This window comes from Argopecten irradians, chromosome 10 (assembly GCF_041381155.1).
Source record: "Argopecten irradians isolate NY chromosome 10, Ai_NY, whole genome shotgun sequence".
NCBI lineage: Eukaryota > Metazoa > Mollusca > Bivalvia > Pectinida > Pectinidae > Argopecten > Argopecten irradians.
Genome location: NC_091143.1, coordinates 16,813,557 through 16,841,543, shown reverse-complemented (window position 1 = coordinate 16,841,543; position 27,987 = coordinate 16,813,557). Strand labels below are relative to the sequence as shown.

At 34.2% G+C, this 27,987-nt stretch overlaps 1 protein-coding gene across 5 annotated transcripts; it reads right to left on the bottom strand.

Moving 5' to 3' along the window:
• Positions 1-202: 202 nt before the first annotated feature.
• Positions 203-27,943, bottom strand: LOC138333272 (SHC-transforming protein 1-like). 5 transcript variants are annotated; one of them, XM_069281547.1, is made up of 14 exons: positions 27,802-27,863; positions 25,993-26,059; positions 18,077-18,227; positions 17,591-17,661; positions 17,225-17,285; positions 16,935-17,051; positions 16,144-16,197; positions 15,623-15,801; positions 13,005-13,137; positions 10,615-10,729; positions 10,020-10,127; positions 9,226-9,377; positions 6,135-6,266; positions 203-5,747 (listed from the first exon to the last, which is right to left on the bottom strand). In XM_069281547.1, the coding sequence occupies exons 3-14, from the start codon at positions 18,224-18,226 to the stop codon at positions 5,610-5,612; spliced, it is 1,410 nt and encodes a 469-aa protein (XP_069137648.1). In that variant the 5' UTR covers position 18,227; positions 25,993-26,059; positions 27,802-27,863; the 3' UTR covers positions 203-5,609. The 5 variants fall into 5 exon arrangements, with proteins under 5 accessions (XP_069137648.1, XP_069137647.1, XP_069137646.1 ...); XM_069281546.1 differs by lacking the exon at positions 25,993-26,059 and having other exon boundaries at positions 27,802-27,943; XM_069281545.1 differs by lacking the exons at positions 25,993-26,059; positions 27,802-27,863 and adding an exon at positions 24,991-25,025.
• Between the last annotated feature and the right edge of the window lie 44 nt (positions 27,944-27,987).

Here is a 27,987-nt window from a genome sequence, read left to right as displayed (position 1 = left end):
CCTGTGAGGGCTTTGTCAAGGCTCGTCTGAAAACAATATAAAATCACTAGATACGTCTTTAATTCATAAACGAACAACTATGGGTCAAACCAGTCAAACTGTGTACTCAAAAATGGCCGAGCTCTCTTACTTTTAAGGGAACCAATCTTTAAGGACATGAGGAGTGGGATTTGTTGTGTAGAGAAATAATCAACACTGTACACAGACTTGTATTCATGTTTATTAGGATTCCAACATGTAAGCCTTCTTGTAGATTTATATACAATTTTACAGTAACAAGATTTGAAGATAGGGCTCTCACAGTTTATGTTGAACATGATATATTACCTATATACAAGTAGGTAAACCTTATCACACAGACTATATACCCCACAAAACAATAGTATCTGTAAGTAACTAAAGATACAGGAATTATAAATTTATACTTCCGTTAAACAAAATCACAGATTTGCACACACATTATTAGCCTCAGTTTGATTCTGTCATTGTAACAGTTGTAACTAAAGCTTTCCTAGTATTAAATACTGAAGCTTACACCAATGTACACAACTTTTCTGAAACCAGCTTATTTTTGTGTAAGATTAATTTTTATCCTATTCCAACAGCAATTAAAATATCGAATTATATAAAAAAGAATACATTTTCTTAGAAATTTCCAATTGAAAAGTGTAAAATAAAATCGCTGTTAAATAGTTGTTAGGTGTGAAAATAAGAAACCATATTGCAACAAAACTAATTTGGTTTATTGTGGTTACTTTTAGCAGCCTAGAAAAGAGTGTTAATTGTATGATGAAATGTCATACATTATCGTGGCAACTTTTAGCAGCCTAGAAAAGAGTCTTAATTGTATGATGAAATGTCATACATTATCGTGGCAACTTTTAGCAGCCTAGAAAATAGCCTAAATTGTATGATGAAATGTCACACATAACAGTGGTCACTTTTAGCAGCCTAGAAAGTAGTCTAGATTGTATGATGAAATGCCATACATTATAGTGGTCACTTTTAGCAGGTTAGAAAATAGCCTCAGCTGTATGATGAAATGTCAAACATTATAGTGGTTACTTGTAGCAGCTTAGAAAATAGCCTAAATTGTATGATGTAATGCCACACATTATTGTGGTTACTTTTAGCAGCCTAGAAAATAGCCTAAATTGTATGATGTAATGCCACACATTTTAAATGTTATTAGTTGTAAATTGAGCTTTGCTTCAGTAAATCTGTATATGAAAAGTTAGTAAAACATTATCAACTGTTAAAATCTTAAAAATTACATTTGAAGTGTTATGTATAATATAAAATATTTTATTGAATATTTTCATACTGGTGCTTTTTTCAAAGAAAGGCAACAACACTCATGGGCATTTACTTCTTATTGAAAGTGTTGAAAATTCATGACCTCTGTGTTTAGTATGAAGAAGTAGTAAACAAGCTTACTGCAGGAGGATATTCTATAAACATTCATATTTCAGCTGTTACCTTAATTCAGCGCTTTTAGTGAATTTTTTTTTTGAAATATCGCAGTACAAATTGCTTTTATCTTAATTCATGTTGTGAGAGCAAACTATCAATGTAAATGTGCTAATTTATCAGTGTGATAACTTGCTAAAATTCAGCGCTAAAATTTGACTGCACCCAAACAAGAATTTTTATATTACTCCTTACAGTGAATTAACAAATAACAAAATTGATCATTACCAGAATTGATCCCATAAACAAAGCACTTAATATTAGTTCAAATAGCCATCCCTTAACCTTTGGTTAATTCATATAAATAGATTATGTAATAGAAGGTACACACACACACACACACACTTCCAACATTTAACTCACACGCAATGCCTCTGTGACTCACAGTAATAATTAATATACACTGTATATGCAACTCAGGCAAATAATTCCCAGTAAAAATATTTATAAAAGACTTTGTTCAGAAATTGTTCAAGTCATCTTTTTAACTAATATTTAAATTTCTCCTTCCTGTACAGATCCTCAAATCTGTTCACTGGTTAAATCACATCAAACATTAATTTTTTTTATACATGTACATTAACATTTTGTATATTTCAGTAAAAGTTAAAAGACATACACAGTAGTGCAAGTATACCATTCCCAATACTCAATGGGTTACAATCACCTACCCTCTCCTCTATATGCTCACTCTTTGTATACATGTATATATAAATTGTATGGTATTACTTAATTGTATAATGTGTTTCATGATTTGATTAAAGATCACTCCAAATTTTAAAATGTAGTATAACCCATTCACCCCTGAAATCCAATAATGGACTGTTCCTGTCCTTGAACTAGAAGAGTCCAAATGTATCTTCAGGAGAGAATGAGCTCACCAGAAGTAAGCACTAAATAATATTTTTAATTAGAATTCTTCAGTTTTTCAATGTTACTGAAAATATCACACGTGATGATTTGTATTTGACAATTATTAAGAATAAATCTTAATATTGATATATATTGTACTTAATAAAATAAAATATGTAAATATAATGATACATACATAGGCCTACAGTACACTTCAGTACTTTTTAACCACTTGATCATAGCAACTCTACACTATTGAATATTCATGAGTAAAATATTTACTTGCTTCGATCTAGTACCTGTTATGGTAACAGTTGATCAAGCAGAAACAAACTTACTGGTATGCTTAATGCAGGCCAAAGTAATATAAACTGTAGGCGATTTATCAGGATTTTGGATGAATATCTGACTAGTAATATTTGTACTCTGTAGTACATTGCAGCCTGTCAAACAACACTGAAAACGAAATTCAGTCAACAGAATATCCTGAACAGTACACAGGGGCTTGACGATAACGCCAGGGTCAATAAAATAATGTGCATGGTATCTTTGATGTTTATTTGGTCACGTGCCGTTAACTTATTCATCTCTGAAGATGCATTTAGATTATTTTAGTTTTAAGACTGGAACGGTTTATCTAAAAATAGTTCGTGGAGAAAAAAAAAATCAAAACAAACCACACCAAAGTTTTGGTCAGAATCTGGTGCAGTCATCACAATATATTTGACCTTGAGCTGTGCATAGGCCATATGCCCCTGAACAAGCATTTAACCTCAGGCAACACAACTGAATATCCTTACCAATGTATGGTGTATTGCATCCTCAATGAGAGAGGAAACATACGTTACAATCATGCATGCTTTCTCTAAGCTTACAACAAAGTTAGATATGTACCGTAAAGCACTTTATTTTCACATATTTCACATCTTCTTTACTTTCAACATATTTGTGAATAAATTTGCCATCAATGGCTCTTACTGACAATTGTGTATTCACATACATGTATACAGCTATACAATTTTTTGTATAACATTTGAATTTGCCTTTGAGCTCTCACAAAATCAAGTGAAAATTTGTATCTTGCAAAAATAAAGTGGTACAGTATTCTGTCTCTGAATATTACAGAGTTAGCTCCCCTGTGGATAGATATCGATTGTTACATCATTATTTTGTGAATGCAATTATGTTGTTATCTCTGAAAAGTATGATGTTGTGCTCAAAAACATGACGTCACAATCAATAGCTACTTAGACAGGGTAGATAAATCTGCAATATGCAAATACAAAATATCAACAAATGAATGAGCAATGATGAGGTTACAACATATGGTTTGATGATTATACATGTACTTTGGTGAATATGACATCTGCGGCTTATATATACAGTATCACACCTGTATAAATGATAATGGAGCACAATATTACTTATCAAAAAGGCCTTTGTCCAATACAGATCCCTGTCTTGTCCATCATTATTTTATAGCATTTTCTTTCTTAATTCATAGTAATTACAATGTAATCTGGAAACCTGGCTATACCGACCATTTTAGTTTCTGCATGTAAATTGATATTAAATATACCCTGTATATGAAGAGAATTCAATCCTCTCCTGCTATATCTTTCTAATATTTTTGCATTGAAAGGCCAAAGTGTATCCCGGATGAAATGTTGAAAAATGTACTTATGCAATACAGACTTATATACAGAACACAATGTAAGCCAAGCAGCTGTACACAATATATGTTTTAAAAACACTAATACTGGAAGCTTTCATACATTCATACTACAAATATTGACTTTTAATGACTTGTTGTTAAAATGGCACAAACAATTGTTTAAAAAAAGACAAAAATTAACAAGGTGTTTTTGTCATTGGTTACAAAAATAAGAGGATGATTACACATCCGAGGCGATATTCTGTATTTTAACTTTAAACACCCATGTCCTTTTTAGTGTACTCACTTTATTTGGTTGACTAATATAATCATAAATGAATATCACATATCAACTAGCCCCCATTTTATATGACACTGTATAACAGGATTATATTTTTGTGCTTCCGTAGGACATTTTTTGAAACAAATACACTCTAAAGTCCAAATTGTGAACTAAAATTTCGTTATCTTAAAAGTAGCTGGTTTACATCAACGTAAAAAAGCCACTGATCTTGATCTCTATGCATGTAGAATCCTGGGTGCTTAAATGGTCTGATACAGGTTTTCCTTAAACCTATCCGTCTGTGTGATTGTCAAACAACATTTGTCAACAACCCAACCTACAATCTTAACAACCCATTTAAAATTGTAAACAATCTAACCAACAGTTGTAAACAACCCAACCAACAATTGTAAACAACCCATGAACAACAATGCTGTTCAGTAACAGTTCTAATCTATTGCAGAAGGCAAAGTAAAAATCAATAAATAAGATGTCAAGTTCAAATATTGTTATTTCAATTATTATATCCGATTCAGTTAAAAGATTAATTTCATAGAAAGTCTTGAAGAAACCTTGTCTAACAAATCGTATGTTGTCATGATCGTCATTTTGGTCATTTTGAGCATATGTTGAAGAACAAAAGACATGCTTAGTTGTTCTTTGATAGTTCATTTCCTCACCTATCTACCTATAGACGGGGCCCAGTTTTAACATCATTCTTTAATTTAGGGATTCTTTAACGTGAAATTTTCTAGAGAAATGCATAACAGAAGTTCATGATAAACTCTTCAGTTAAGGAACTTTCCTTAACTTCTGTAATGCTTTCCAATGAGAATCTTAATATAAGGAATTTCCTTAAAGTTAAGGAATGTTGATGAAACTGGGCCATGTTATTGTAAATTGAGGACATACCAGGCCTATGTTTAGAGGAAAGCCAGCTTCCTACAAGGAAAATTACATGGCAAGTATGTCCTCTTTGGTAACACTGGCCGTAAACTGTCATGTATAACAAAGCACAACATGACATTATGATGATAGTTTATCAATACTATGTCTGACGAATCAAACCTGTGATTAAAATGAAGTTGACACACTGTACTTATGAATGAAATATTCCACAAACATTATTACTCTAAGTACAAAGCAAACATATATGACCAATTACACATGCTGTGTCTTCCTGGACATATCTTGACTTCTTGATTAAACAACTGTCTAACTTCAAGGTCATTTTAAGGTTGTGACCTTTGACACCATTTAAAACAATATGACAACAATTTTGTTGGCAGATGTTTCAAGGTCATTTCAAGGTTGTGACCTTTGACACTGTTTTGTTGGCATAGACATCCTTCAGCAGTTTGTGTAAGCGTTGCTGATTGGACGAAGAAGGTGAAGTTCACTTTCCTGTGATATGATTGGCAGATTGTGTGTACGATGATGCTGGATGAGATGGGGTACACTGTCAAAGGCCCGGTCCTTGGTCCTTACCTAAAACATCACAATAATGTCAGTTTACATACTACAATACAATACCATCATTTTGGATTGATTAATATAACCTCCAATTAATGGCCAGGGTCATTCAAAGACATGCCAGGATTAGATGTTAGAGGAAAGCTGGCATACCCAGAAAAAACCGCCGACCTATGATTAGAACCACATGAGATTCAAACTCATGACCCAAAGGCAGAGGGCTTCTGAGGTCAATTTAATTGGCACCCTTCTGTAATTGGAAAGTCATTTCCTAATGGTAGGATATTGCCCAATGTAGTTAAGAAATCAGAAAGCCTTCCAAAAGGAGAAGGATGTGCTAATCAAGTGTACAGAATACAAATTCCAGAATAAGAATGATAACAGCTGTGTTAGAACACTCACCACACCATCAGGGTCCACTAGTAGTAAGTGTTTGATGGAGCCGTCCTGTTTACCACACAGTACAAACTGACCAGGATCGGAGGAGCTCTGTCTCACCAGGAAGTCACCATCCTTCTGTAACAGCTTTTCTGCCTGAAAGTATTACATAGAAATCTCATCTCTCTTTATAACAATACACATTCCAACAAATATAAAAATAATATGCCTCCTACAGGTATACTCCCCAAAACCATTCTGCTAGAAGTATATTCTCTAAATTTATCAAGGGCCATGGTGGCCAAGTGTTTAAAGGGACAATTCAGTTTAAGAGAACATTAAAATTTGTACATATATCGGAAAAAACCAGTTCTAATGGAGATTAGATCTCAGATTTCCCCTATTGGGCCCCGCCCCTCCTGCCCCGGGGGGTCAGAGCCCAAAATTTATACAAGTTCTGTTTCCCCCTCCCCCAAGGATGTTTGTGGCCAAATTTGGTTACAAATCCATGCAGAACTCTATGACTAAGTAGCGATTTAAAAAATGTTGACGGACAGACGGACGGACGGACGAACGGACGGATGACGGACGGACGGACGACGGACGACGGACGACGGACGACGCGCCATGACATAAGCTCACCGGCCCCTTCGGGCAGGTGAGCTAAAATAGATATGTGTGGGGGGTCAACAAAATTGAAAATCACTTCTATCGGTGGGTCTCCTAATTTCAAAGTGCCTTCCCCCCTACCATATATGTTTTTGCTGGAACAGCCCTCAGTCGGTTTTACTGTGATATGCCTAAAAAGCCCATGGTGGTGACATGTGTTAAATGTTCAAACTCGCTCACTGTCCACCATTACACACTGTAGTCGAACTTCTTGTATGCCGAACCTTGTCCCTTGCTCGTTGAGTAATGCAACTTTTGTCTAGAACTGCTCAAATCGCTCTGACAGTAGTGTGTTTACCTTATAAGGTGAATTGTCTTGCCTAAAAATTATTTTAATCACCTTCTCAGTGATTATGTAGTTCATTTGTTTAACGTGCATGACTTAGGCTCGGGTATGGGTACAGCGTCTATATTGTACCTGCTTAATCGTATTGATGAACGATTTGATATTTCAACAATATTAATTAAAATACTAAACAATGTCGTGGAATTTGTCAATGTTTTACGTTATATGTTTCATAAGAAATGTAGAACAATACATTTATGCTATATATTGCTTCTTGTTATGTAAAAGAATTAGCCTGAGTGAATTGTCTCTTTAAGATGTCCAGACATATTACCACAAAGCCTTCACATCTGGGGCATAAGTTAGAATCCCATGTGGAGAAGTTGCCAGGTACTGAGCACTTTTCACTGTTTTTTCTTTGGGTACTCTAGTTTTCCTCCACCAACAAACCTGGCACAACCTTACATGACCCTGGCTGTTAATAGGATGTTTAACTAATCAAATACAGTGAACCCACGATAATCCGGACGCCGATATTCCGGAAAACTCACAATCCGGACGGAAATGTCCGTAATGTTATTTATACTCACTTGTCCGGAAATTCACACTAGCTAGTGTGCTGTAATTGAGATACACAACACATTTTTAGCCACATGCTTTTAAACATGCAGTTTGAGCTTTGTTACCGGTACGCATACTGTCGATACCTGTATATCGCTCTCAGTTTCCGATATAATAAAGTGAGATGATGCTCACAAAATTTATTTTAAATGTAAGTGAATCTATTCGAATTTATCGTCTATGGTTCTATGGTATAAGATATAATGGCACATGCCATTTACACGTGTGACATTGTGCACGAAGTTAGACATAAACGGGTGAGTGGTTGTTACACACGTCTGTAAGTCAGTAAGCAAAGACTTGTGGAAATGGTCAATAAAAACACACAATATACAAATCTATATTTGTTCTTAAAATATTCACAACTATTTGTTATCATAGTTTTTTTTATGCCAAGTAGATGATATTGATCCTTGGTTTGGCATTTTGAAACATAATTTGCCGTACGACAGATCAAGAGTGGGATAGGTGGCTAAAATAATGCATATATAGTACACAATTAACGATGGCTTTCGGTTTTGTATTTTGAAAAAAAGAAAAATGTTTATTTAATATTCTTTACGTTATAGTATAAAATAACGCCCATAAAACATAACAAAAGAAGTATTTATTATAATATACGTATATTACATAAAAGTCTATCATCAATTACAAAGTAATGGGGAGTAACTCTTATGTGAGAATTTAATTGACTAAGAACACGGAATTTGGCAGTATGTAAAACTCATAATCCGGAAAGTTTAGGCTTGGAACGAAGGTGTCAGGATTATCGTGGGTCCACTGTAAACCAAATATATCCCATTTTTCAAATACAAATTTACAATTTTTCTCTCAACTAACAAGTAAACTCTTTGTATTTAAACAGTATAAATGTCTCTCCTTGTACAAATTTTCAACCTTTTGGCTATCCTCAGGTACATAGAACAGAAACCATCAATGTAAAATCCATCTTGAACTTCTTGATATGATGCTATAGTAACCATCTTTCTATTTACCCGATCTCATGATTCCCCTGTCCTACAAGTGTACACACATATCTTTACTGGTTCAGAGTTGGAACTTAGTCATTTCTAAGTAGATTTTTTTTTTTTTTATCATTATGAAAATTTTTCAAATAAATCCCCTTAGAGTGTATGATAACCAACAACTTGGGTAAAACACCACACAATGATTATGCTATAATGGATCTTTACACTAATTGCCATGGTTTGTGTTTTAAGATCATTCATCATCTGTAAATTAGTTTTTGTGTCAGATTTTGGGAGAGAGATGAGTCAGTGTTTTCTGGGAAAGGACCACTGAACTATAGATTCTGATGTTACTGACAACTCCTCAATGTAGGAATCAACATTGAAAACCACTACAACTTAGGGGTAGATTGAAGGTTAAAGGTAAAACGTGAGAGATCTTTTAATTGAAAACTATCAGCCACTAAGACCCAGAGATGGAGAGGTATTGGTTGAATGTCAGATGCCTTAACGACATATGTACTTGGCCACTAACATTCAGCCGTCTACTATTGGTTACTATTTGTATTACCTGTTTCCGTGGCAACGCCCCATGATACCACTCCTCAAACACTGGCGCTATGTCTGAGGTAGACTGAGGAGGCACATCTGGAGGGGAAACTGGCACATCGGGGTGTCGCCGGAACGTGTCCTGGTCTGTGGGCAGGCCTGCATTGAATGGTTCTGTAAAGGAGATTAGATAAATGTATTAGAGTATTGACACACTTGCTCCAATTTTAAGGCATATTTTATATAAATTGATACTCTAACAGTGTTTTTTTTTTTTTTTTTTTTTTTGTATATGCCTTCAATTTTTGCAATCAAATTTTCACTTGTAACACAAATTTTTATTTTTTCTTTAAATTATATGCTATATGAGGTGGTTTCATTGATACAGTGGAACCGGTTATATTGAATTGAAATCTTCGAGGAATGGAAAATCTCTTCAAATTATCAAGAATTCAATATAACCAGGGAATAAGACAATGAATTTGTGTTAACAATGATTATAATTCATTTTCTATTAAGCAATACTTCAATATAACTGATTTTAAATTAAGTGGGTCCCACTGTACATGTACTGGTGCCTGAATTGTTTCCAATACACATTATATATCACAGTGATCATGTCAGCATATCGAACCGACTATCACTTCGTCATTGAAACATCCTTTTTGGGGATGTGGATGTGGCGCTGTGGTAGAAGGCGCAGCTATGTTTGGCTAGGCGATTGGGTGCCGTAGATCGTGAGTTCGAGACGAGTCAATAAATTGGCATGCTTTGTTAAATTGTGTTTCTTTGATATTCAATACACATTATACAAACCCATATCAAATGGATCAGCAGCTCCATTGGCCTCCGGGGAGGAGAGGACATTCTCTTTGTTGTCATACACATTGTCTGTATCAAATTTGTAGGCCCCATTCATATTTCCTGCAACAGAATAGATCATCTAATTAATCTCTTGATGTTCTACCAAAAGGTTTCCATTTATAGGTACAATATTGTACAATCAACATAATACACAAGATTGATATTCACATCAGGAACGTATTTTTCTACAACGACAATGCAGGTTTTTTTCTAGTTACATTATTGTAAAAGTTACCTTGCCCTTTAGGAAACTGGAGTCAATAGAGTCCAATACGTTTACTATGTTATCTATTACCATATAGCTTGTTATTTTTGTGGGTAAGATGTTACCGTGATTTCATTTTGACATTGCTATGATTGCAAAAATTTGATCTGTGAAATATTGTGAATTGTTTGAGTCACATAGATACTGAAAGCCAGATGACAAAAAGTTTTAAATCACTGAAATTTAATTTGATCATTTTTGAATTAAAATTGCAAAATTTTTGACCCACATAAATAACAGGCTATACAGAATTAGGATATCAAGTTGATTGTTTATATTTACCTTTATTGTCATAGATTTCTGCGACTTCAGCATCTGAGAAGTCAATGAGTGAGCGTTCCTTTGCCTCGTCATATAATGGTGGGTCTTTTACAGAGGAGTACATACCATCACTCACCTAGACAGTTTTGTAAATCAATAAAATCATTTATTATCAGTAACATCGGCTGTTATTATCATATAAACAAGTGTCACTTATCCATTATAATATTGCTTAGCTCAAATTGTTGTCTCGAACAACTTTCCATAGTCTCTATTCTAAACGTTTCTGTGCACTATCAAAATAATTAACAACTTAAAACTGTTTGATGAAGGTTTGAAATTAAATTTCTGTGAAGCATACTGTACTTCAATTTGAATTACATAGTTATTACTGCAATACTAGAAATTGATAATAAGTCGGAACTTGTATTCATGAAATTGTAATTAAATCAATACATTTTGACATTAATTTTACAACAGCATAACATGGATTATGACTTGTTTATAAATTAAACTTGATTCTGGATCAAAGAAGTAATAACCGCAGCATGTTCCAGGAAACACAGGATGCTTACAAATATATAACTGTAGGATACAAATTACACAGACTTAATCCTAACCATGTAGACAAAATAAGTTGTTAAATTTGCCTTTTTTATCTATTTTTTTAGGTTGTTGAATTTGTCTTTTTTTTGTCTATTTGATAAAGATCCTGAGTGGACAGCCTTGAAAATTTGATAATCTATTTTGTTTACACTCTTAGATTTAATTCTGTGATATTGATGATTGCAAAGCTATTTAAACTGCTATGACTGATATTAAAACGAAAGAAAAGCCAATGAATGGATAATTGGATTACAGAGTGAGAGTACACTTCCAATGACTTTAGGTTGGCTCACTAAAATGAGTGAAGAAGTACAGAAAAGAGAATTTACTACTTGCATGCCATTTTGATCTTTGTAAACATGTAATACAAATGAAAGATGAATCAATAGGCCTTAATGTAAACCATCATTTTTCAAATCTGCAAAATTTAATTTTCATATACTTGTTGCAAATTTAGAAATTTGAATTACAGTTTTGCATTCCATTGTACCCTCTCTCCAATGATACTGGGATTTCTGGCGAGTTAAAGGGAGATAATCGATCCTCTTATGATACTGGGATTACTGGTCAGTTAAGGGGAGATAAACCATTGTCTATTGATACTGGGATTACTGGCTAGTTAAGGGGAGATAAACCATTGTCTAATGATACTGGGATTACTGACTAGTTAAGGGGAGATAAACCATCATCTAATGATACTAGGATTACTGGCTAGTTAAGGGGAGATAAACCATTGTCTAATGATACTGGGATTACTGGCTAGTTAAGGGGAGATAAACCATCATCTAATGATACTGGGATTACTGGCTAGTTAAGGGGAGATAAACCATTGTCTAATGATACTGGGATTACTGGCTAGTTAAGGGGAGATAATCCATTGTCTAATGATACTGAGATTACTGGCTAGTTAAGGGGAAATAAACCATAGTCTAATGGTGCTGGGATTACTGAGTAGTTAAGAGGAGATATACCATCATCTACTGATACTGGGATTACTGGCTAGTTAAGGGGAGATTAACCATCGTAAAATGATACTGGGATTGAGTAGTTAAGGGGAGATAAACCATCATCTACTGATACTGGGATTACTGGCTAGTTAAGGGGAGATTAACCATAGTCTAATGTTACTGGGATTACTGAGAAGTTAAGGGGAGATAACCCATCCTCTAATGATACTGGGATTTACTTGCCAGTTAAGGGGAGATAACCTATTGTCTAGTGATACTGGGATTACTGGCTAATTAAGGGGAGATAATTCATCCTCTAATGATACTGGGATTTACTTGCTAGTTAAGGGGAGATAAACCATTGTCTAATGATACCGTAACTACTGGCTAGTTAAGAGGAGATAAAAGTTCCTCTCCCATGATACTGGGATTACTGGCTAGTTAAAGGGAGATAAACGTTCCTCTCCCATGATACTGGGATTACTGGCTAGTTAAATGGAGATAAACGTTCCTCTCCCATGATACTGGGATTACTGGCTAGTTAAAGGGAGATAAATGTTCTTCTCCCATGATACTGGGATTACTGGCTTGTTAATTAAGGGGAGATAAATCAATGAATCAAACAAACACATCATAACTACTCCTGTTTCTTTCATAGGCATGATAGAATGGAGTTTCCCTACTAGGTAGCTGAATAGAAGGAAGGATGGAGTGGTACTTCTTTGAGAGACAAGCACTACAGAGGTACCTTGCTGAGAAGGATGTGACTAATATGTCAAGCACTGCTAGGAAGGTATTAAATGGATTTTTCTGCATGCTTAAGAGGAATAGAGTAATGTTTCTGTGAGGGATACTTACAGGTAGGTTGGAGGTGGGAACAGCATATTCAGAAGCTTGTGTCAGGGGTGGACGTGCTCCAGGTCGGTCATTATAGTAATCACCTTCATGATCTTCACCCCATGCGTCACCCTCGCTAATGGGGTTCTCCATTCTACAGTACAACATACCAAGTTTAGTTTCTCTCTTCACACACCCCTCACTAATAGAGTTCTACAATACCATACTACTTTACCCTCTACGTACTCCGGCTTTCCTTTACCTCCAAAACCTGGCATGTCCCTAAATGACCCAAACCAAACTTTTTGTGTGTATTTCTCACCAACAGCTTCTGCTTGTCAAAGTGCAAAAGGAAAAGCAATGAGAAACAGCAGGAGTGTGATATCTTGGTAGGGTGGATCGCTTGACCACTTACAACTGGATTTCAATCTGTTATAGCAACATACTGCCTTATGCAATCCTGGAATCTCACAGACTGATAAATTCAATAAACAAACGTTCTGAACGTGCAAAAGGAAATGTTGCTGCATCATGTGTTTAGGGGGTGTACTGTAGTCTCACTTACATGTGGTAAGTTTGGGTAGAGGTGAGCAGTAAAGTTATTACTATACTCAGCATCCCTTTCTCTGTCAGACTGCCATTCAGGTATTTTGTTATCGTATATATCACCATCGTCATGCAGCAGTTTTACACTCAGGTCTGCGTAATCATACTCTTTATTCTCTGGTACTTCCGCAATACTGTTAAGGAGTTATTTTTTTCAGAATATTCTTTTCAGAAGGACTTCAGTCAACAAATAAGAAAATTACCCAGTAGGTATGTATTTGCTTAAATCACATATATATTAAATAAATCAAGTGTATTCATTTGATAAATATCTACACTGAATGAATGAATATATTGAAATATCTAGCAGGAATGATATTCAATAAATTATTTACCGTAAAAACTTGTATAATTTGCGCACCAGTGTAATTTGCGCAGGTACTTTTTAGGGCTGAAAATGCTGAAAAAAATCTACTATCAATATATTTTGCGCATCAAATTTTTTTGGGAAAAACGATGTCCAGGGAGTCCCAAAATCGATGTATGAAGGTGGCAATTTCAATGCAAAATATTCCCCAGAAATGCTTGACAACATGCACAAAGAAGTGTTGTATTAAGAAGAAATAACATATTAAAACCACATTGTGTTTGTTTTCTTTTATTGGCCACCGTAACCTGAAACTAAAATATCTTGCAGATGTCCAAAACATCGGCGGCCCGGTTCGCCGTACTCCGTGCACATGTCAATGTTTTGAGATATTACACATGAATAGTAATCAGTAATATTCAAAAATATTAGAATCTATTTGTTTAAAATTGTCACAATAAGTAATTAGTGTGTTGGAGATCATTAACAATCAACAGCAATCGGCTAGCGGATACGTTAGCTTGCAACAATCACATTGTGAGTAAACTCACTACCTGTACGGTACCAGATCCAAGCTGATGGCTAATTATATTTATCAATACGGTTGAATATGTCACTAACCTTGTAGCTTGTTAATTCTGCAGTAATAAAATTGCAAAGCAGTTATTAAAAGTCCTAAATATATGTAAGTTTAGGCATCTTATAAATCCCACGTGTGTTTTGATTTTTTGCACACGGCCTGCAGCCGGGCCCTACGGAGTTTCATGTGCAAAGCTAAAGGCTAATTATATACAACAATACGGTTGAAAATGTCACTAACCTTGTAGCTTGTTAATTCTGCAGTAATGCAATTGCAAACCATTTATTGAAAGTCCTAAATATAGGTCAGTTTAGGCATCTTATAAATCCCACATGTGTTTTGACTTTTTGCACACGGCCTGCAGCCGCGGGGTAAACATATGTTTGTGTATACACACAGACTCTCTCTACAGCCTCTCTCCCCTAAAAAAATACAGGTAAACTACATTGACCCGGCCAAAGTCACTGATTGTGGCTGTCCCATTATACTACGAGGTGTACAGGGTATACATCTCTTGCTGTCAGTAGAAGCCATGCTCTCAGTCAGTCACCATTGAAATTCTCGATCAAATGTAAACAAGACATCGTGGTCATAACTTAACACTTTAATTAGCCATAGATAATCCACTTTAATAGGTGAGGCATTGTTTTTACAATCTTTAATACCTTTTATCATATAATGGCTACCATACACAGAGCGGTACTCAACAATCATAGATCGTCAGCCCCTCAGAATGGACAGATTTTTTCCCCGTAATTTTTTTAAAACTACTCTATCAATGTAATTTGCGCACCCCCAACTTCAAATTTTATTTTTGCACAGAAAAAGTGCGCAAATTACACAAGTTTTTACGGTATCCATCAAGAAATTTGTTAAATTACATACCAAGTAAACCACCTTTATTTGCATTTTACTTTCGCAATTTGTGATAATGGTAAGTTCGCTTAAGTTTTCTGCAGATTATTATTTATACTTTGATAATTATAATACTGTTTTAAAAATATTTCAATTCAGTTTTTGAATCTATGAAAATTAATCTCTATGAATTTGATTTAAACTGAAATCACAAAATTTAGTAGCCATAAAATAAAGTTGGTTTACAGTCGATGAATATTATCCTGAACAAAACATGGAATGTAACAATACCTGTCTGGAGCTGTGACTGGCTTGGGCTGATTTTTGAGATATTCTTTGAAGCGGAGCTCGAAGGCTTGTCCTATAGTGGTAATAACGTCCTCAGCCAAACCACCGCCACACTCCAGGACATGACAGGCTCGCCCATTTACCGCATCCTTCGCCACATAAGCTACAAAATCTAACGTTTCCTGTAATACAACACAGACACTGACATCTTCAGACAAACTTTCAATCTCAAATCAAACTATACAAAGATATATACACAAACATTATCATCTTCTGCCAAATTTTCAGTCTAGAGTCTAACTAAATACTGCTATATTGAAAATGCTATTTCACTAAACTTCAGACATATGAAATGTAATAAGAATGCCACTAAGATCAATTACTCATGTATTTATAAGAATCTTTTACAGGTAAAAAAAAAATCAGACCTAGCTATCACAGTCAACATATGACATTTCCTCATATATTTACATTTCTGTAAAGCGCCTTGATTTTTAAATAAGAGTTTTTTCTCTTTTACTTACTGAGTCTCCCCCAGAAGCAAATGATATTCCAGGCATTTGGTGGTTGGCGATCATCTGAAATCAGAACCATATAGAAAGTCAATGGTATTGGAATGTGCAAAGAATGATCAATGATATCAATTCATCTAGTCTTTTTCACTGGTAATATTTACAGCTACAGTAAAACAGCTTTCTTTCGTGTGTGATTTATTTTCGCAAATTTTGCTATGCAAGAGTATATTTGCTTAAGCTGATATCCATGAATAAGTATATACATTACTTATATTAATAAAAACTTCAGTTTTTTTCTTTTTAATCTGCTAATGTTTAAGTCTTTGCAACATTGTTTTGAAATTATGAAATTTAATAGCTGCAAAAGAAAGTTGGTTTTACAGCATCTTGGTTGATTTTGATCACCCTTGATCAATTCATAGGTTTTCAGAATGATAACGTTATGTTCTCGGGAACATTTTACTCATTATGGGATTCAGATGAAAGGGAGGCCGTGTTATCTCAGATATCATCTTAAACATTTTCCGTGTTGACATTTTCTCTACTGTAAATCACTTTATTTTCACAAGATACAATTTTTTGTGCAATTTCGAGATAGAGGTCTGAATTCAAATATTTTGCATTAACGAATATGTTGAAATTAAAAAGACACGAAATATATTGTACATGCGAAAACAAAATGGTTTACAGTTATCATGACAGTGCATGATAGGACAGATCAGACATTGCTAACACTATAGCACCCCTCTCTACTTCAAGGTACGGGCATGAAACTGACTGCCCTTATCCCCGACACATACCTCACCAGACTCCATAATCATCAGTGTAAGGGCCTCGGTAGTTATCGTCAGATTGACATTTGATCCAGCATACTGCATCTCTGGTCTCTCTCCCAACATTTTGGACAGCTTCTTGTCCTACAAAATTACATCTGTATAAGTTGACATACAGACTCTCTGGAGGTCATAGTGCTGGATTTCCATATGATAACATGAAACAGGTATTTTTGTTTTATTTGATGATGTTTGTCATGAATTAAACAAGCCTGACCTAAAATAAATCTACAATTAATTAAAAAGAAAACTCTCACCTTTTTCTTCTTTGATAAAGGTTTCATACCAGCAGATTCACAAACCCGGCTGATAGCTTCTCTACAAGTACAAATATTTTCTTGTGAAAATCAAACATAATTTTAACAAACCAGATTTTTAATAGCTAAATTGATACAAACCAGATTTTTAATAGCTTAATTAATAAGAGTTCTCTATAGATAATAAAAGAACTTTTAATTTATTGTATTAAAATTAATTAATAGGTTTCCAGCAATAACACTATCTACTGGAAGAAACAGCACAAAATGTCTGGACATATTACCACTTGTACAAGCCCTCCACTTCTGGGTCACAAAGTTAGTTAAAAATGTTTTATCTAACATATGAAGACTTTGCTCCATTACCTGGCAAGACTTGTGCGTGTGTCAAAGTCTAAACTTCTCATTGATTCCTTCACTTCCAAACAGCCAATATACTGAAATCATATCCAACAAATTTTCATTAAACAAACAATTTTGTAAAAATAGAATCCATCTAATAAATTAATAGAATTTATTCCAATTTTATCTAAATAGTTTTTTTTCAAATTTAGAAAATTTTACATTAAAAGTTCAAAGCACATTTATTTTCGAAATCAATCTCAAGCTTTTATGATATACCAGATGTTTGCTGTGATGCTGAGTACAGACTCAAGTTTTCTAATTCTTTTTGAGGAAATGCAGAGCATGAAATCTGCTGCTGGCAATACATAAAACAAATTTTAAGTAATTAGAGAAATATTCTGCTATAACCATCTTCAACAACTCTGAAACTGACCTGAAGGGACTCAGACGTATGAAAAAAGACATGTAAATTTACAAAAGAGGGTAATTAGGTAATTATGAACTAACCCGGACTCCGTAACAGATACCGCTGTCAACTTGTAGTTGTACATCAGGATGGATCCAACCTCGATCCGGTTTGTTCATGAAACTTCCAGTTTTGGACCATTCTGACCCCGTCCGCTGCTTCTTCTTTGTCTTGTCTGGTTTACTCGCCATTCTGAATAATAATACATAAATGACATTCATATGAATACATAAATACATGTACTTATCTATCAAAAAAAGTTTACTTAGATTCTATGAGAGAGCTCCAAGGCTGCTTCAAATGATATAGTACTTTACTGACAGACATCAGTTTTGATACTTACAAAAATATTATAAACAAAAGATTTGTTATTATGGATAAACAAAATATTTATGTATCCTCTTTTACAATTTCAAAGTGAGGAACCAATAAGTATTACATACCTATCATTTATAGACATCTGATCAAAGGGTTCAAAAAGGCCAAGTGACACAACAATTACAGTGTCGTTTATCTTTCCCATACTGTCATCTTACTCTATTTATAGTCTGTTTGAAATGAATATTGTAATAACTAAGTCATGGTAATTAAAATTTATATAAATTGATGTTTGATAATGGTGATACTTTCCCACTAAATTCAAAGATTCTGTGATGAAAATAAACAAGAGGCCCAGAGGGCCTGTATCGCTCACCTGGTTTGTAATGCCTAGTAAGGTTCATTGTTTCTTTTCTAAAGGAATTTGAATATTTACCTCTAATTCCCCTATTGGGCCCCACTCTTTCTGCTCAAGGGGGTCAGAGCCAAAAATTATAGGAATTCTGTTAACCCCAAGGATGTTTCTAGGCCAAATTTGGTTAAACTCCAAGCAGAATTCTAAGACTAGTAGCGATTTATAGGATTTACCTAAATTTCCCCTATTGGGCCCCGCCCCTCCTGCCCCCAGGGGGTCAGAGCCAAAATTTATACAAGTTCTATTCTCCTTCCCCCAAGGATGTTTCTGGCCAAATTTGGTTTCAATCCATGCAGAACTCTAGGACAAGTAGCGATTTATAGGATTTACCTCTATTTCCCCTATTGGGCCCGCCCCTCCTGCCCCCGGGGGTCAGAGCCAAAATTTATATAAGTTCTGTTCCCTTTCCCCTAAGAATGTTTCTGGCCAAATTTGGTTACAATCCATGCAGAACTCTAGGACAAGTAGCGATTTATAGGATTTACCTCTATTTCCCCTATTGGGCCCCGCCCCTCCTGTCCCCAGGGGGTCAGAGCAAAAATTTATACAAGTTCTGTTCCCCTTCCCCCTAGGATGTTTCTGGCCAAATTTGGTTACAATCCATGCAGAACTCTAGAACAAGTAGCAATTTATAGGATTTACCTAAATTTCCCCTATTGGGCCCCGCCCCTCCTGTCCTCGGGGGGTCAGAGCAAAAATTTAAACAAGTTCTGATCCCCTTCCCCCAAGGATGTTTCTGGCCAAATTTGGTTACAATCCATGCAGAACTCTAGGACAAGTAGCGATTTATAGGATTTACCTCAATTTCACCTATTGGGCCCCGCCCCTCCTGCCCCCGGGGGGTCAGAGCCAATATTTATACAAGTTCTATTCCCCTTCCCCCAAGGATGTTTCTGGCCAAATTTGTTTTCAATCCATGCAGAACTCTAGGACAAGTAGCGATTTATAGGATTTACCTCAATTTCCCCTATTGGGCCCCGCCCCTCCTGTCCCCGGGGGGTCAGAGCAAAAATTTATACAAGTTCTGTTCCCCTTCCCCCAAGGATGTTTCTGGCCAAATTTGGTTACAATCCATGCAGAACACTAGGACAGATAGCGATTTATAGGATTTACCTCAATTTCACCTATTGGGCCCCGCCCCTCCTGCCCCCGGGGGGTCAGAGCCAATATTTATACAAGTTCTATTCCCCTTCCCCCAAGGATGTTTCTGGCCAAATTTGTTTTCAATCCATGCAGAACTCTAGGACAAGTAGCGATTTATAGGATTTACCTCAATTTCCCCTATTGGGCCCCGCCCCTCCTGTCCCCGGGGGGTCAGAGCAAAAATTTATACAAGTTCTGTTCCCCTCCCCCCAAGGATGTTTCTGGCCAAATTTGGTTAAAATCCATGCAGAACTCTATGACTAGTAGCGATTTAAAGGAAATGTTGACGGACAGACGGACGGACGGACGGACGGACGGACGGACGGACGGACGGACGACGGACGACGGACGCCGCGCCATGACATAAGCTCACCGGCCCTTTGGGCCAGGTGAGCTAAAAAGAGTGAATTCTTAGTGTTATTACACTGTCTAATGACATTCCAGGGCATTTGTCAGCATTCCAGGGCTATGACCTCTGACCTTGGTCAAAGTGATATTCAAATCCGCTTTTGGTTTAAGAAAGTTACAACGAATTGAGCTTTACATTTAGAACTTACAAGTCTAATACAGCGTGTCTCTCCATTTATTTGAAGGGGATTGAAACATGACAATTACATGTACTTATCAATTAGTATATAACATTATCTATACTGTAGAGATCAAAACATGACAATTACATGTACTTATCAATTAGTATATAACATTATCTATACTGTAGAGATCAAAACATGACAATTACATGTACTTATCAATTAGTATATCACATTATCTATATAATGTAGAGATCGAAACATGACAATTACATGTACTTATCAATTAGTATACAACTTTATCTATACTGTAGAGATCAAAACATGACAATTACATGTACTTATCAATTAGTATATAACATTATCTATACTGTAGAGATCAAAACATGACAATTACATGTACTTATCAATTAGTATATCACATTATCTATATAATGTAGAGATCGAAACATGACAATTACATGTACTTATCAATTAGTATATAACATTATCTATACTGTAGAGATCAAAACATGACAATTACATGTACTTATCAATTAGTATAACATTATCTATACTGTAGAGATCAAAACATGACAATTACATGTACTTATCAATTAGTATATAACATTATCTATACTGTAGAGATCAAAACATGACAATTACATGTACTTATCAATTAGTATATAACATTATCTATACTGTAGAGATCAAAACATGACAATTACATGTACTTATCAATTAGTATATAACATTATCTATACTGTAGAGATCAAAACATGACAATTACATGTACTTATCAATTAGTATATCTTATCTATTAATGTAGGATCATCATGACAATTACATGTACTTATCAATTAGTATATAACATTATCTATACTGTAGAGATCCAAAACATGACAATTACATGTACTTATCAATTAGTATAACATTATCTATACTGTAGAGATCAAAACATGACAATTACATGTACTTATCAATTAGTATATAACATTATCTATACTGTAGAGATCAAAACATGACAATTACATGTACTTATCAATTAGTATATAACATTATCTATACTGTAGACATCAAAACATGACAATTACATGTACTTATCAATTAGTATGTAACATTATCTATACTGTAGAGATCAAAACACGACAATTACATGTACTTATCAATTAGTATGTAACATTATCTATACTGTAGAGATCGAAACATGACAATTACATGTACTTATCAATAAATACATGTATAACATTATCTATACTGTAGAGATCAAAACATGACAATTACATGTACTTATCAATTAGTATAACATTATCTATACTGTAGAGATCGAAACATGACAATTACATGTACTTATCAATTAGTATATAACATTATCTATACTGTAGAGATCAAAACATGACAATTACATGTACTTATCAGTTAGTATGTAACATTATCTATACTGTAGAGATCAAAACATGACAATTACATGTACTTATCAATTAGTATAACATTATCTATACTATAGAGATCGAAACATGACAATTACATGTACTTATCAATTAGTATATAACATTATCTATACTGTAGAGATCAAAAACATGACAAATTACATGTACTTATCAATTAGTATGTAACATTATCTATACTGTAGAGATCAAAACATGACAATTACATGTACTTATCAATTAGTATATAACATTATCTATACTGTAGAGATCAAAACATGACAATTACATGTACTTATCAATTAGTATATAACATTATCTATACTGTAGAGATCAAAACATGACAATTACATGTACTTATCAATTAGTATATAACATTATCTATACTGTAGAGATCAAAACATGACAATACATGTACTTATCAATTAGTATATCACATTATCTATATAATGTAGAGATCAAAACATGACAATTACATGTACTTATCAATTAGTATGTAACATTATCTATACTGTAGAGATCAAAACATGACAATTACATGTACTTATCAATTAGTATATAACATTATCTATACTGTAGAGATCAAAACATGACAATTACATGTACTTATCAATTAGTATGTAACATTATCTATACTGTAGAGATCAAAACATGACAATTACATGTACTTATCAATTAGTATATCACATTATCTATACTGTAAAGATCAAAACATGACAATTACATGTACTTATCAATTAGTATATAACATTATCTATATAATGTAGAGATCGAAACATGACAATTACATGTACTTATCAATTAGTATATAACATTATCTATACTGTAGAGATCGAAACATGACAATTACATGTACTTATCAATTAGTATATAACATTATCTATACTGTAGAGATCGAAACATGACAATTACATGTACTTATCAATTAGTATAACATTATCTATACTGTAGAGATCAAAACATGACAATTACATGTACTTATCAATTAGTATATAACATTATCTATACTGTAGAGATCAAAACATGACAATTACATGTACTTATCAATTAGTATATAACATTATCTATACTGTAGAATACACTCAACAATAAGCTTATGATACTTATAAATAACTGAACTATTGTATATCTCTGTGTACTTACATATCAAACACCTTCAATCCCATTTCACTTATAGATAGACTTTGTAACCTAGTCATCAACAATACATTTTATCAGTGTGTGTTACATTCAATCTACATTTACTATGTGTTCATAGAACATGGTGAATGGTACATCGTGACAACTAAACTAACGAACCATGAATCATACAATGAAATAACATATTTTAATGTCCCCTGGTTTTGCCCATTTAACACATGTACCTGTTATATCTATATATAGCATCAGCAAATAACCACTATTTTCCATTTATCATGTAAATCATAGGTTATCAAAACACCAATTAGTAAACAAGATGCCCAGAGGGCCTGTATCGCTGTTCAGCCAACTGTACCGAGCACAGCTTGTCAATTTTCATGCTAGTGCATGATAAAAACATCATACATACATGTATATGATGATTTTTAAATCATTAACAATATTGATGCCCTTTTTTCATCCATAATTAAACACGAAGGACCCAATTTTTGGTCAATAGCTCATTCTTTAAAGGGATATATATATACAATGTATTATAATCAACATGTTATGTCTATTATGTGACAATAGCGGAACTTAACATACGTGCATACAGTTAGGTTTGTTGGAAATGAAAATTAAATCATGTGGAATTAATCTGCTTTACCATATGTTATTCTGCTTTCCATTAGGGCTGTCACGGGTACTAAATTTTGTCCCCGGGTACCCGAATTTTAGTACCCGACCCGTACCCGGGTACTCGACACAGATCTACTGCTTTTCTAACAAATTGGGTTACGTTATGTTTGCTGTTTGGAAAGATTGGTTGATCGACAGAGATTTGATGAAATCATATGTGAGTTCAGTAAAGATAGCTTCAGTCGTTAATTGTCTACTTCATTTCTATTTGACATTCATAATTGCTAATGAGCTGCCGTAAAGTGTGTAGCTATATACCAGTCCCAGAGGAAATGTTTTTGCACATGCGCAACAGGAAGTACTACATTCGGACGGTCTCTTGTGTTATCCGATATGACTATAGTGTGACCTATTTAAGTGTACATGTCCGTCAAGTAGATTGTTCTCGCTTCAAAAGACGGTCATGAAAATTAAAATGTATTGAAAAGATAAGGTTTCATCCTTGTTGAGTGAAAACGAAAACAAATGAGTTGGATTTTGTAATACTTTTAATATAAGTTCTAGACTTGTTTACGTACATCCAGACGAATTGTCCTATTTTGACGGGTACCCGGGTACACATTTTTTGACCCGGTTACATCCCCAACCCGACCCGTAACCGGGTACTCGGGTACTCGTAACAGCCCTACTTTCCATCATGCATAGGTGCTTCTAACTTAAATTTTAATAAACTTTTCTGAACAAATATTATCAGAAATGTTTGGAAAAAGTGAGTGAGCTAGGTGCACATATATTATTGTACCAACACATATAAGTATATTAAGTCTTTTGTGAATGTGACAATTCGGTATATTTATTGTACATATTACAATAGGTTCATGCCTCACTGACTTTAGGTGTATAAGTCACAAGGAGTTTTATGACAAGGTAAAACCACAAAACCTGACTTTGGTGTAATATCCTCCCTGACCACAGAACAGGATAGCACGGGTGATTCACATCCTAGATAATGTCACCTATCTACTAATGTACACTACAGTAACATATCTTCTTAAATAAAGTAGTCCATAGTCTATACTGTTAAACTACACCTTTTACATATAAGGTCAGATGGAGAGTGTACTCACTACTGAATGTGCATCTGTGAGATTAGCCTGAATCTGTACTGTTCATACTGTTCACGTTAATCAATTTCCTGAACTGTTCAGTTCTACTTTCACAATAAGTGAAAGACACTTCTTTCAAATGCTGATTTGATTTCCTTTATTATATATACTGACCCAGTTTTATATATTTACTCAATCCAATATCTTTCATGACTTCCTGTTCTATTTATACAGGTATATCATAACAAAACACTAAATACATCAAAGTAAACATTATACCTGATACGTACAGCATTCATACAACCATCATCCCCAGTACTTCACAATACATCCACATCTTATCATTCTTTTCATTATCAGTACATGTGCTGCATTATAGATACTTGAGAGTAGTGTTAAATATAATCCCAAGGTACTAATACTATTGATCATAATATGCTTGTTAACAACAAATTCCATGGATATGGTAATTATGATTGATAAATCATATATGTATACACTTGTTGTCACTTGCAAAGAACTTAGCCTATAGGCATTCAGCCTTTAAATCAAATTTCAAAACACAATATCTAGTCAAGCCTCAAGGAGCAGTGGCAATAATGAGGCTTAATGGCCCAAAACATATCAATTTATGATTTTGGCTTAATACACATTTAATACATATTTTCTATTAATATGATACTTGATAGATAAAAAGATGGAATTTGGCAGAAAAATTGTGACGTCACGACCCCAAAAAATTGGCGGGAAACGTCACGTTATTTTTAGAAATTACTTAAAATGGCCAATTTTTTGTTGTTCAATTCAATATTTAACTACCTCCGCATTTGTGTACCAGCCTGAAATGTTGCATATAGAAATATCAGCCTACAATGTAGACTATATCCAAAAATATTTTTGGTACATCCTTGCGGAGGCATTCAAAATTAAACAAGTAGGTGAGAAAATGGAGCCTTTTCAGGCCTAAGTAACTACGTTGTCATAACATAAAGTTACATCTTGGGCGGATCGATTACGGATCGGTAAATTATTGACAGATATGATGAAAAAATCATAGCTCTTTGCTATGAAAATAAATCATTAATTTTCCCCCTTTTTCCGCGTCTCTAGATTAAAAAATAAGATTGATGTGATGTAAAAAAAAACGTCAAAAACTGACTTAGGTCAAATGTTTTCTCTGAACATAAGTTACATACAGATGAAACTTAGTTTTGAATTAAATCTGCACTTTCTTTTTGTGTTTTGAGAAATCAAAGCCTCATGCTGTACAGATTAGAATACCTGGTGACTGATGACCAGCCCCGCCCATGCAATCCCAATACACTGGCTCAAACATCAACATCAAAACCTACAATATAACGGTAACATAATCTATAAATATTATGAATACCATAAAAAATATTAAAATAGTCAGTATTAAATAGAAAGGCTCACTCAGTAACAGTTACCATAATCTGTTATTTTTGCACAATTGCTTTTTTAAGTATGACATACATATGGATATGGGTCAACATATCAAATTCCACTTCAGAGTACAATGTAGTTGCATTGTTGATCAAGGCTTTAATATTGTATACAGTATCAAATGACAACAGAATATTTTTGCATATATTATCCATTCAACCTTGAAAAAGGATAGACTCATTTTGTCAGCATTATTGACTTATTTTACCATATCGACAAATTTGCAATGCTATGGAAAATGTCTACTAATATAGTGCTAAAACATATTCAACTTAATACTATATTTGAAAGTACATATTTTAAAATTTTGCTTTGCCTATAATTTTGAACTGATCTATAGTAGCATTTCTGAAGCGGGCCATCCTTTAATAATATGTCATATATTTTCAATGAAAATTTATGGCATTTCTTCTAAATTTTCCATCCTTAAAGCAAGGATAAGACACTGTGAAATTAGTTAAACTTTACATGAGTGTTTGACTCGATAAGACAAGTACAATGCAGGCTGGTAAGTTTGCGCACCTAAGACTATCTTTGCTGTTTCTGTCATTTTATTTTCGTTAAAATAAAATAAAATAAAATGCACATCAATAGCTATATATTTAAGAAGGCTGAAGTTTTATCTTTTGAAACAAAAGAAATAAAATATTCATCAAAATATTGGAGTTTACAAGGCGTAAAACGTGGCTGCTCCCACGTCTCTGCGGATGTTGACATGTCGGGTAAGTCTGCGCATGTACTAGAATAGTCATTTATGGAGATATTTCACTTGGTATAGAGGCCAATACATGTTAAATTGGTTTATCGGTGTCGTGTGCTGATTTCCAAGTATTTTATTTTTAATATAAATATAATAACTGTTGAACTAGGGATGAAAATCAAATATCTGTACTGTAACAACACATTTCATGATTTGATCTAACTGATTATAAAAATAAAACATTTCAACACTTTGATGAATTTATGACAATGTTTTGCCATTATACAAAATTTACTGAACGTCTGCTATTTTCTTGACAGCAAGATATGGCGTCGATTACTCATGCGCAGACTTACCAGACCCACAGAATTGCTGGACACATCTGTATTTGTTGAGAAAAATGGTTTTTATTCCTGGTTCATAGGTGTCTCGCGTAGTGTAAAGAGACAGTGACAGATCCTCCTCACTTATAAATCCTTTGATTATCCAATACCAATACAAGTTTCTTTTAGCTCCAATATTTTCTAATATATTAGGTCATAATCTAACAAATAACACACTGTAAACTATATGGGTGAAGTTTCAACAGCCACTGTCAATCTCCACTGACATCAGAATGATTTTTTTCAAGCAACATTACAAATGAAGCTCTATAACCAACTTCGCCAGGTTCGTTGTGTTTTGATGGGTGTCTGCTTGGACGTGCGTTTAGACTATATCATCACGTAATTACGATAAGCGCTAGGCTCTTCCCGAGCAGTCAGACAAAAACAGGCAGCCTGACAGATCACAGATTGCACAGACTGTCTGGAGGCGAAGATCATATTAACACCGTTGATTGTAAATATCAAAGGTATACACAGATAATGGTCATTCAGAATATTGATGATCGATACAAAATGGTTAATGTTATATGAATGGCTCACCTGTCAAATTCTTGTCATATTTTCGTTTTGAGGATGAAAAACTTCATTTTCTAATCCGGAAGTTTATTTCGGTAAATACAATGCGCATGCTTATGGACGTTTCCTGGTACCTTTATAATAAAACGTATTCAAGTATTTACCGGTAATAAAGATCCGGAAAATAATACTCTGAAATTCTAAATCAAT

Coding starts and splice junctions, on each gene's coding strand:
- LOC138333272 (XM_069281544.1), bottom strand. CDS start 23,046: ATGACTAGGTTACAAAGTCTATCTATAAGTGAAATGGGATTGAAGGTG. Junction 13,138..15,622: donor CCAGTCACAGCTCCAGACAG/GTATTGTTACAT, acceptor GTTGTACTGTAG/AATGGAGAACCCCATTAGCG. Junction 10,128..10,614: donor AGAAATCTATGACAATAAAG/GTAAATATAAAC, acceptor ATTCTGTTGCAG/GAAATATGAATGGGGCCTAC.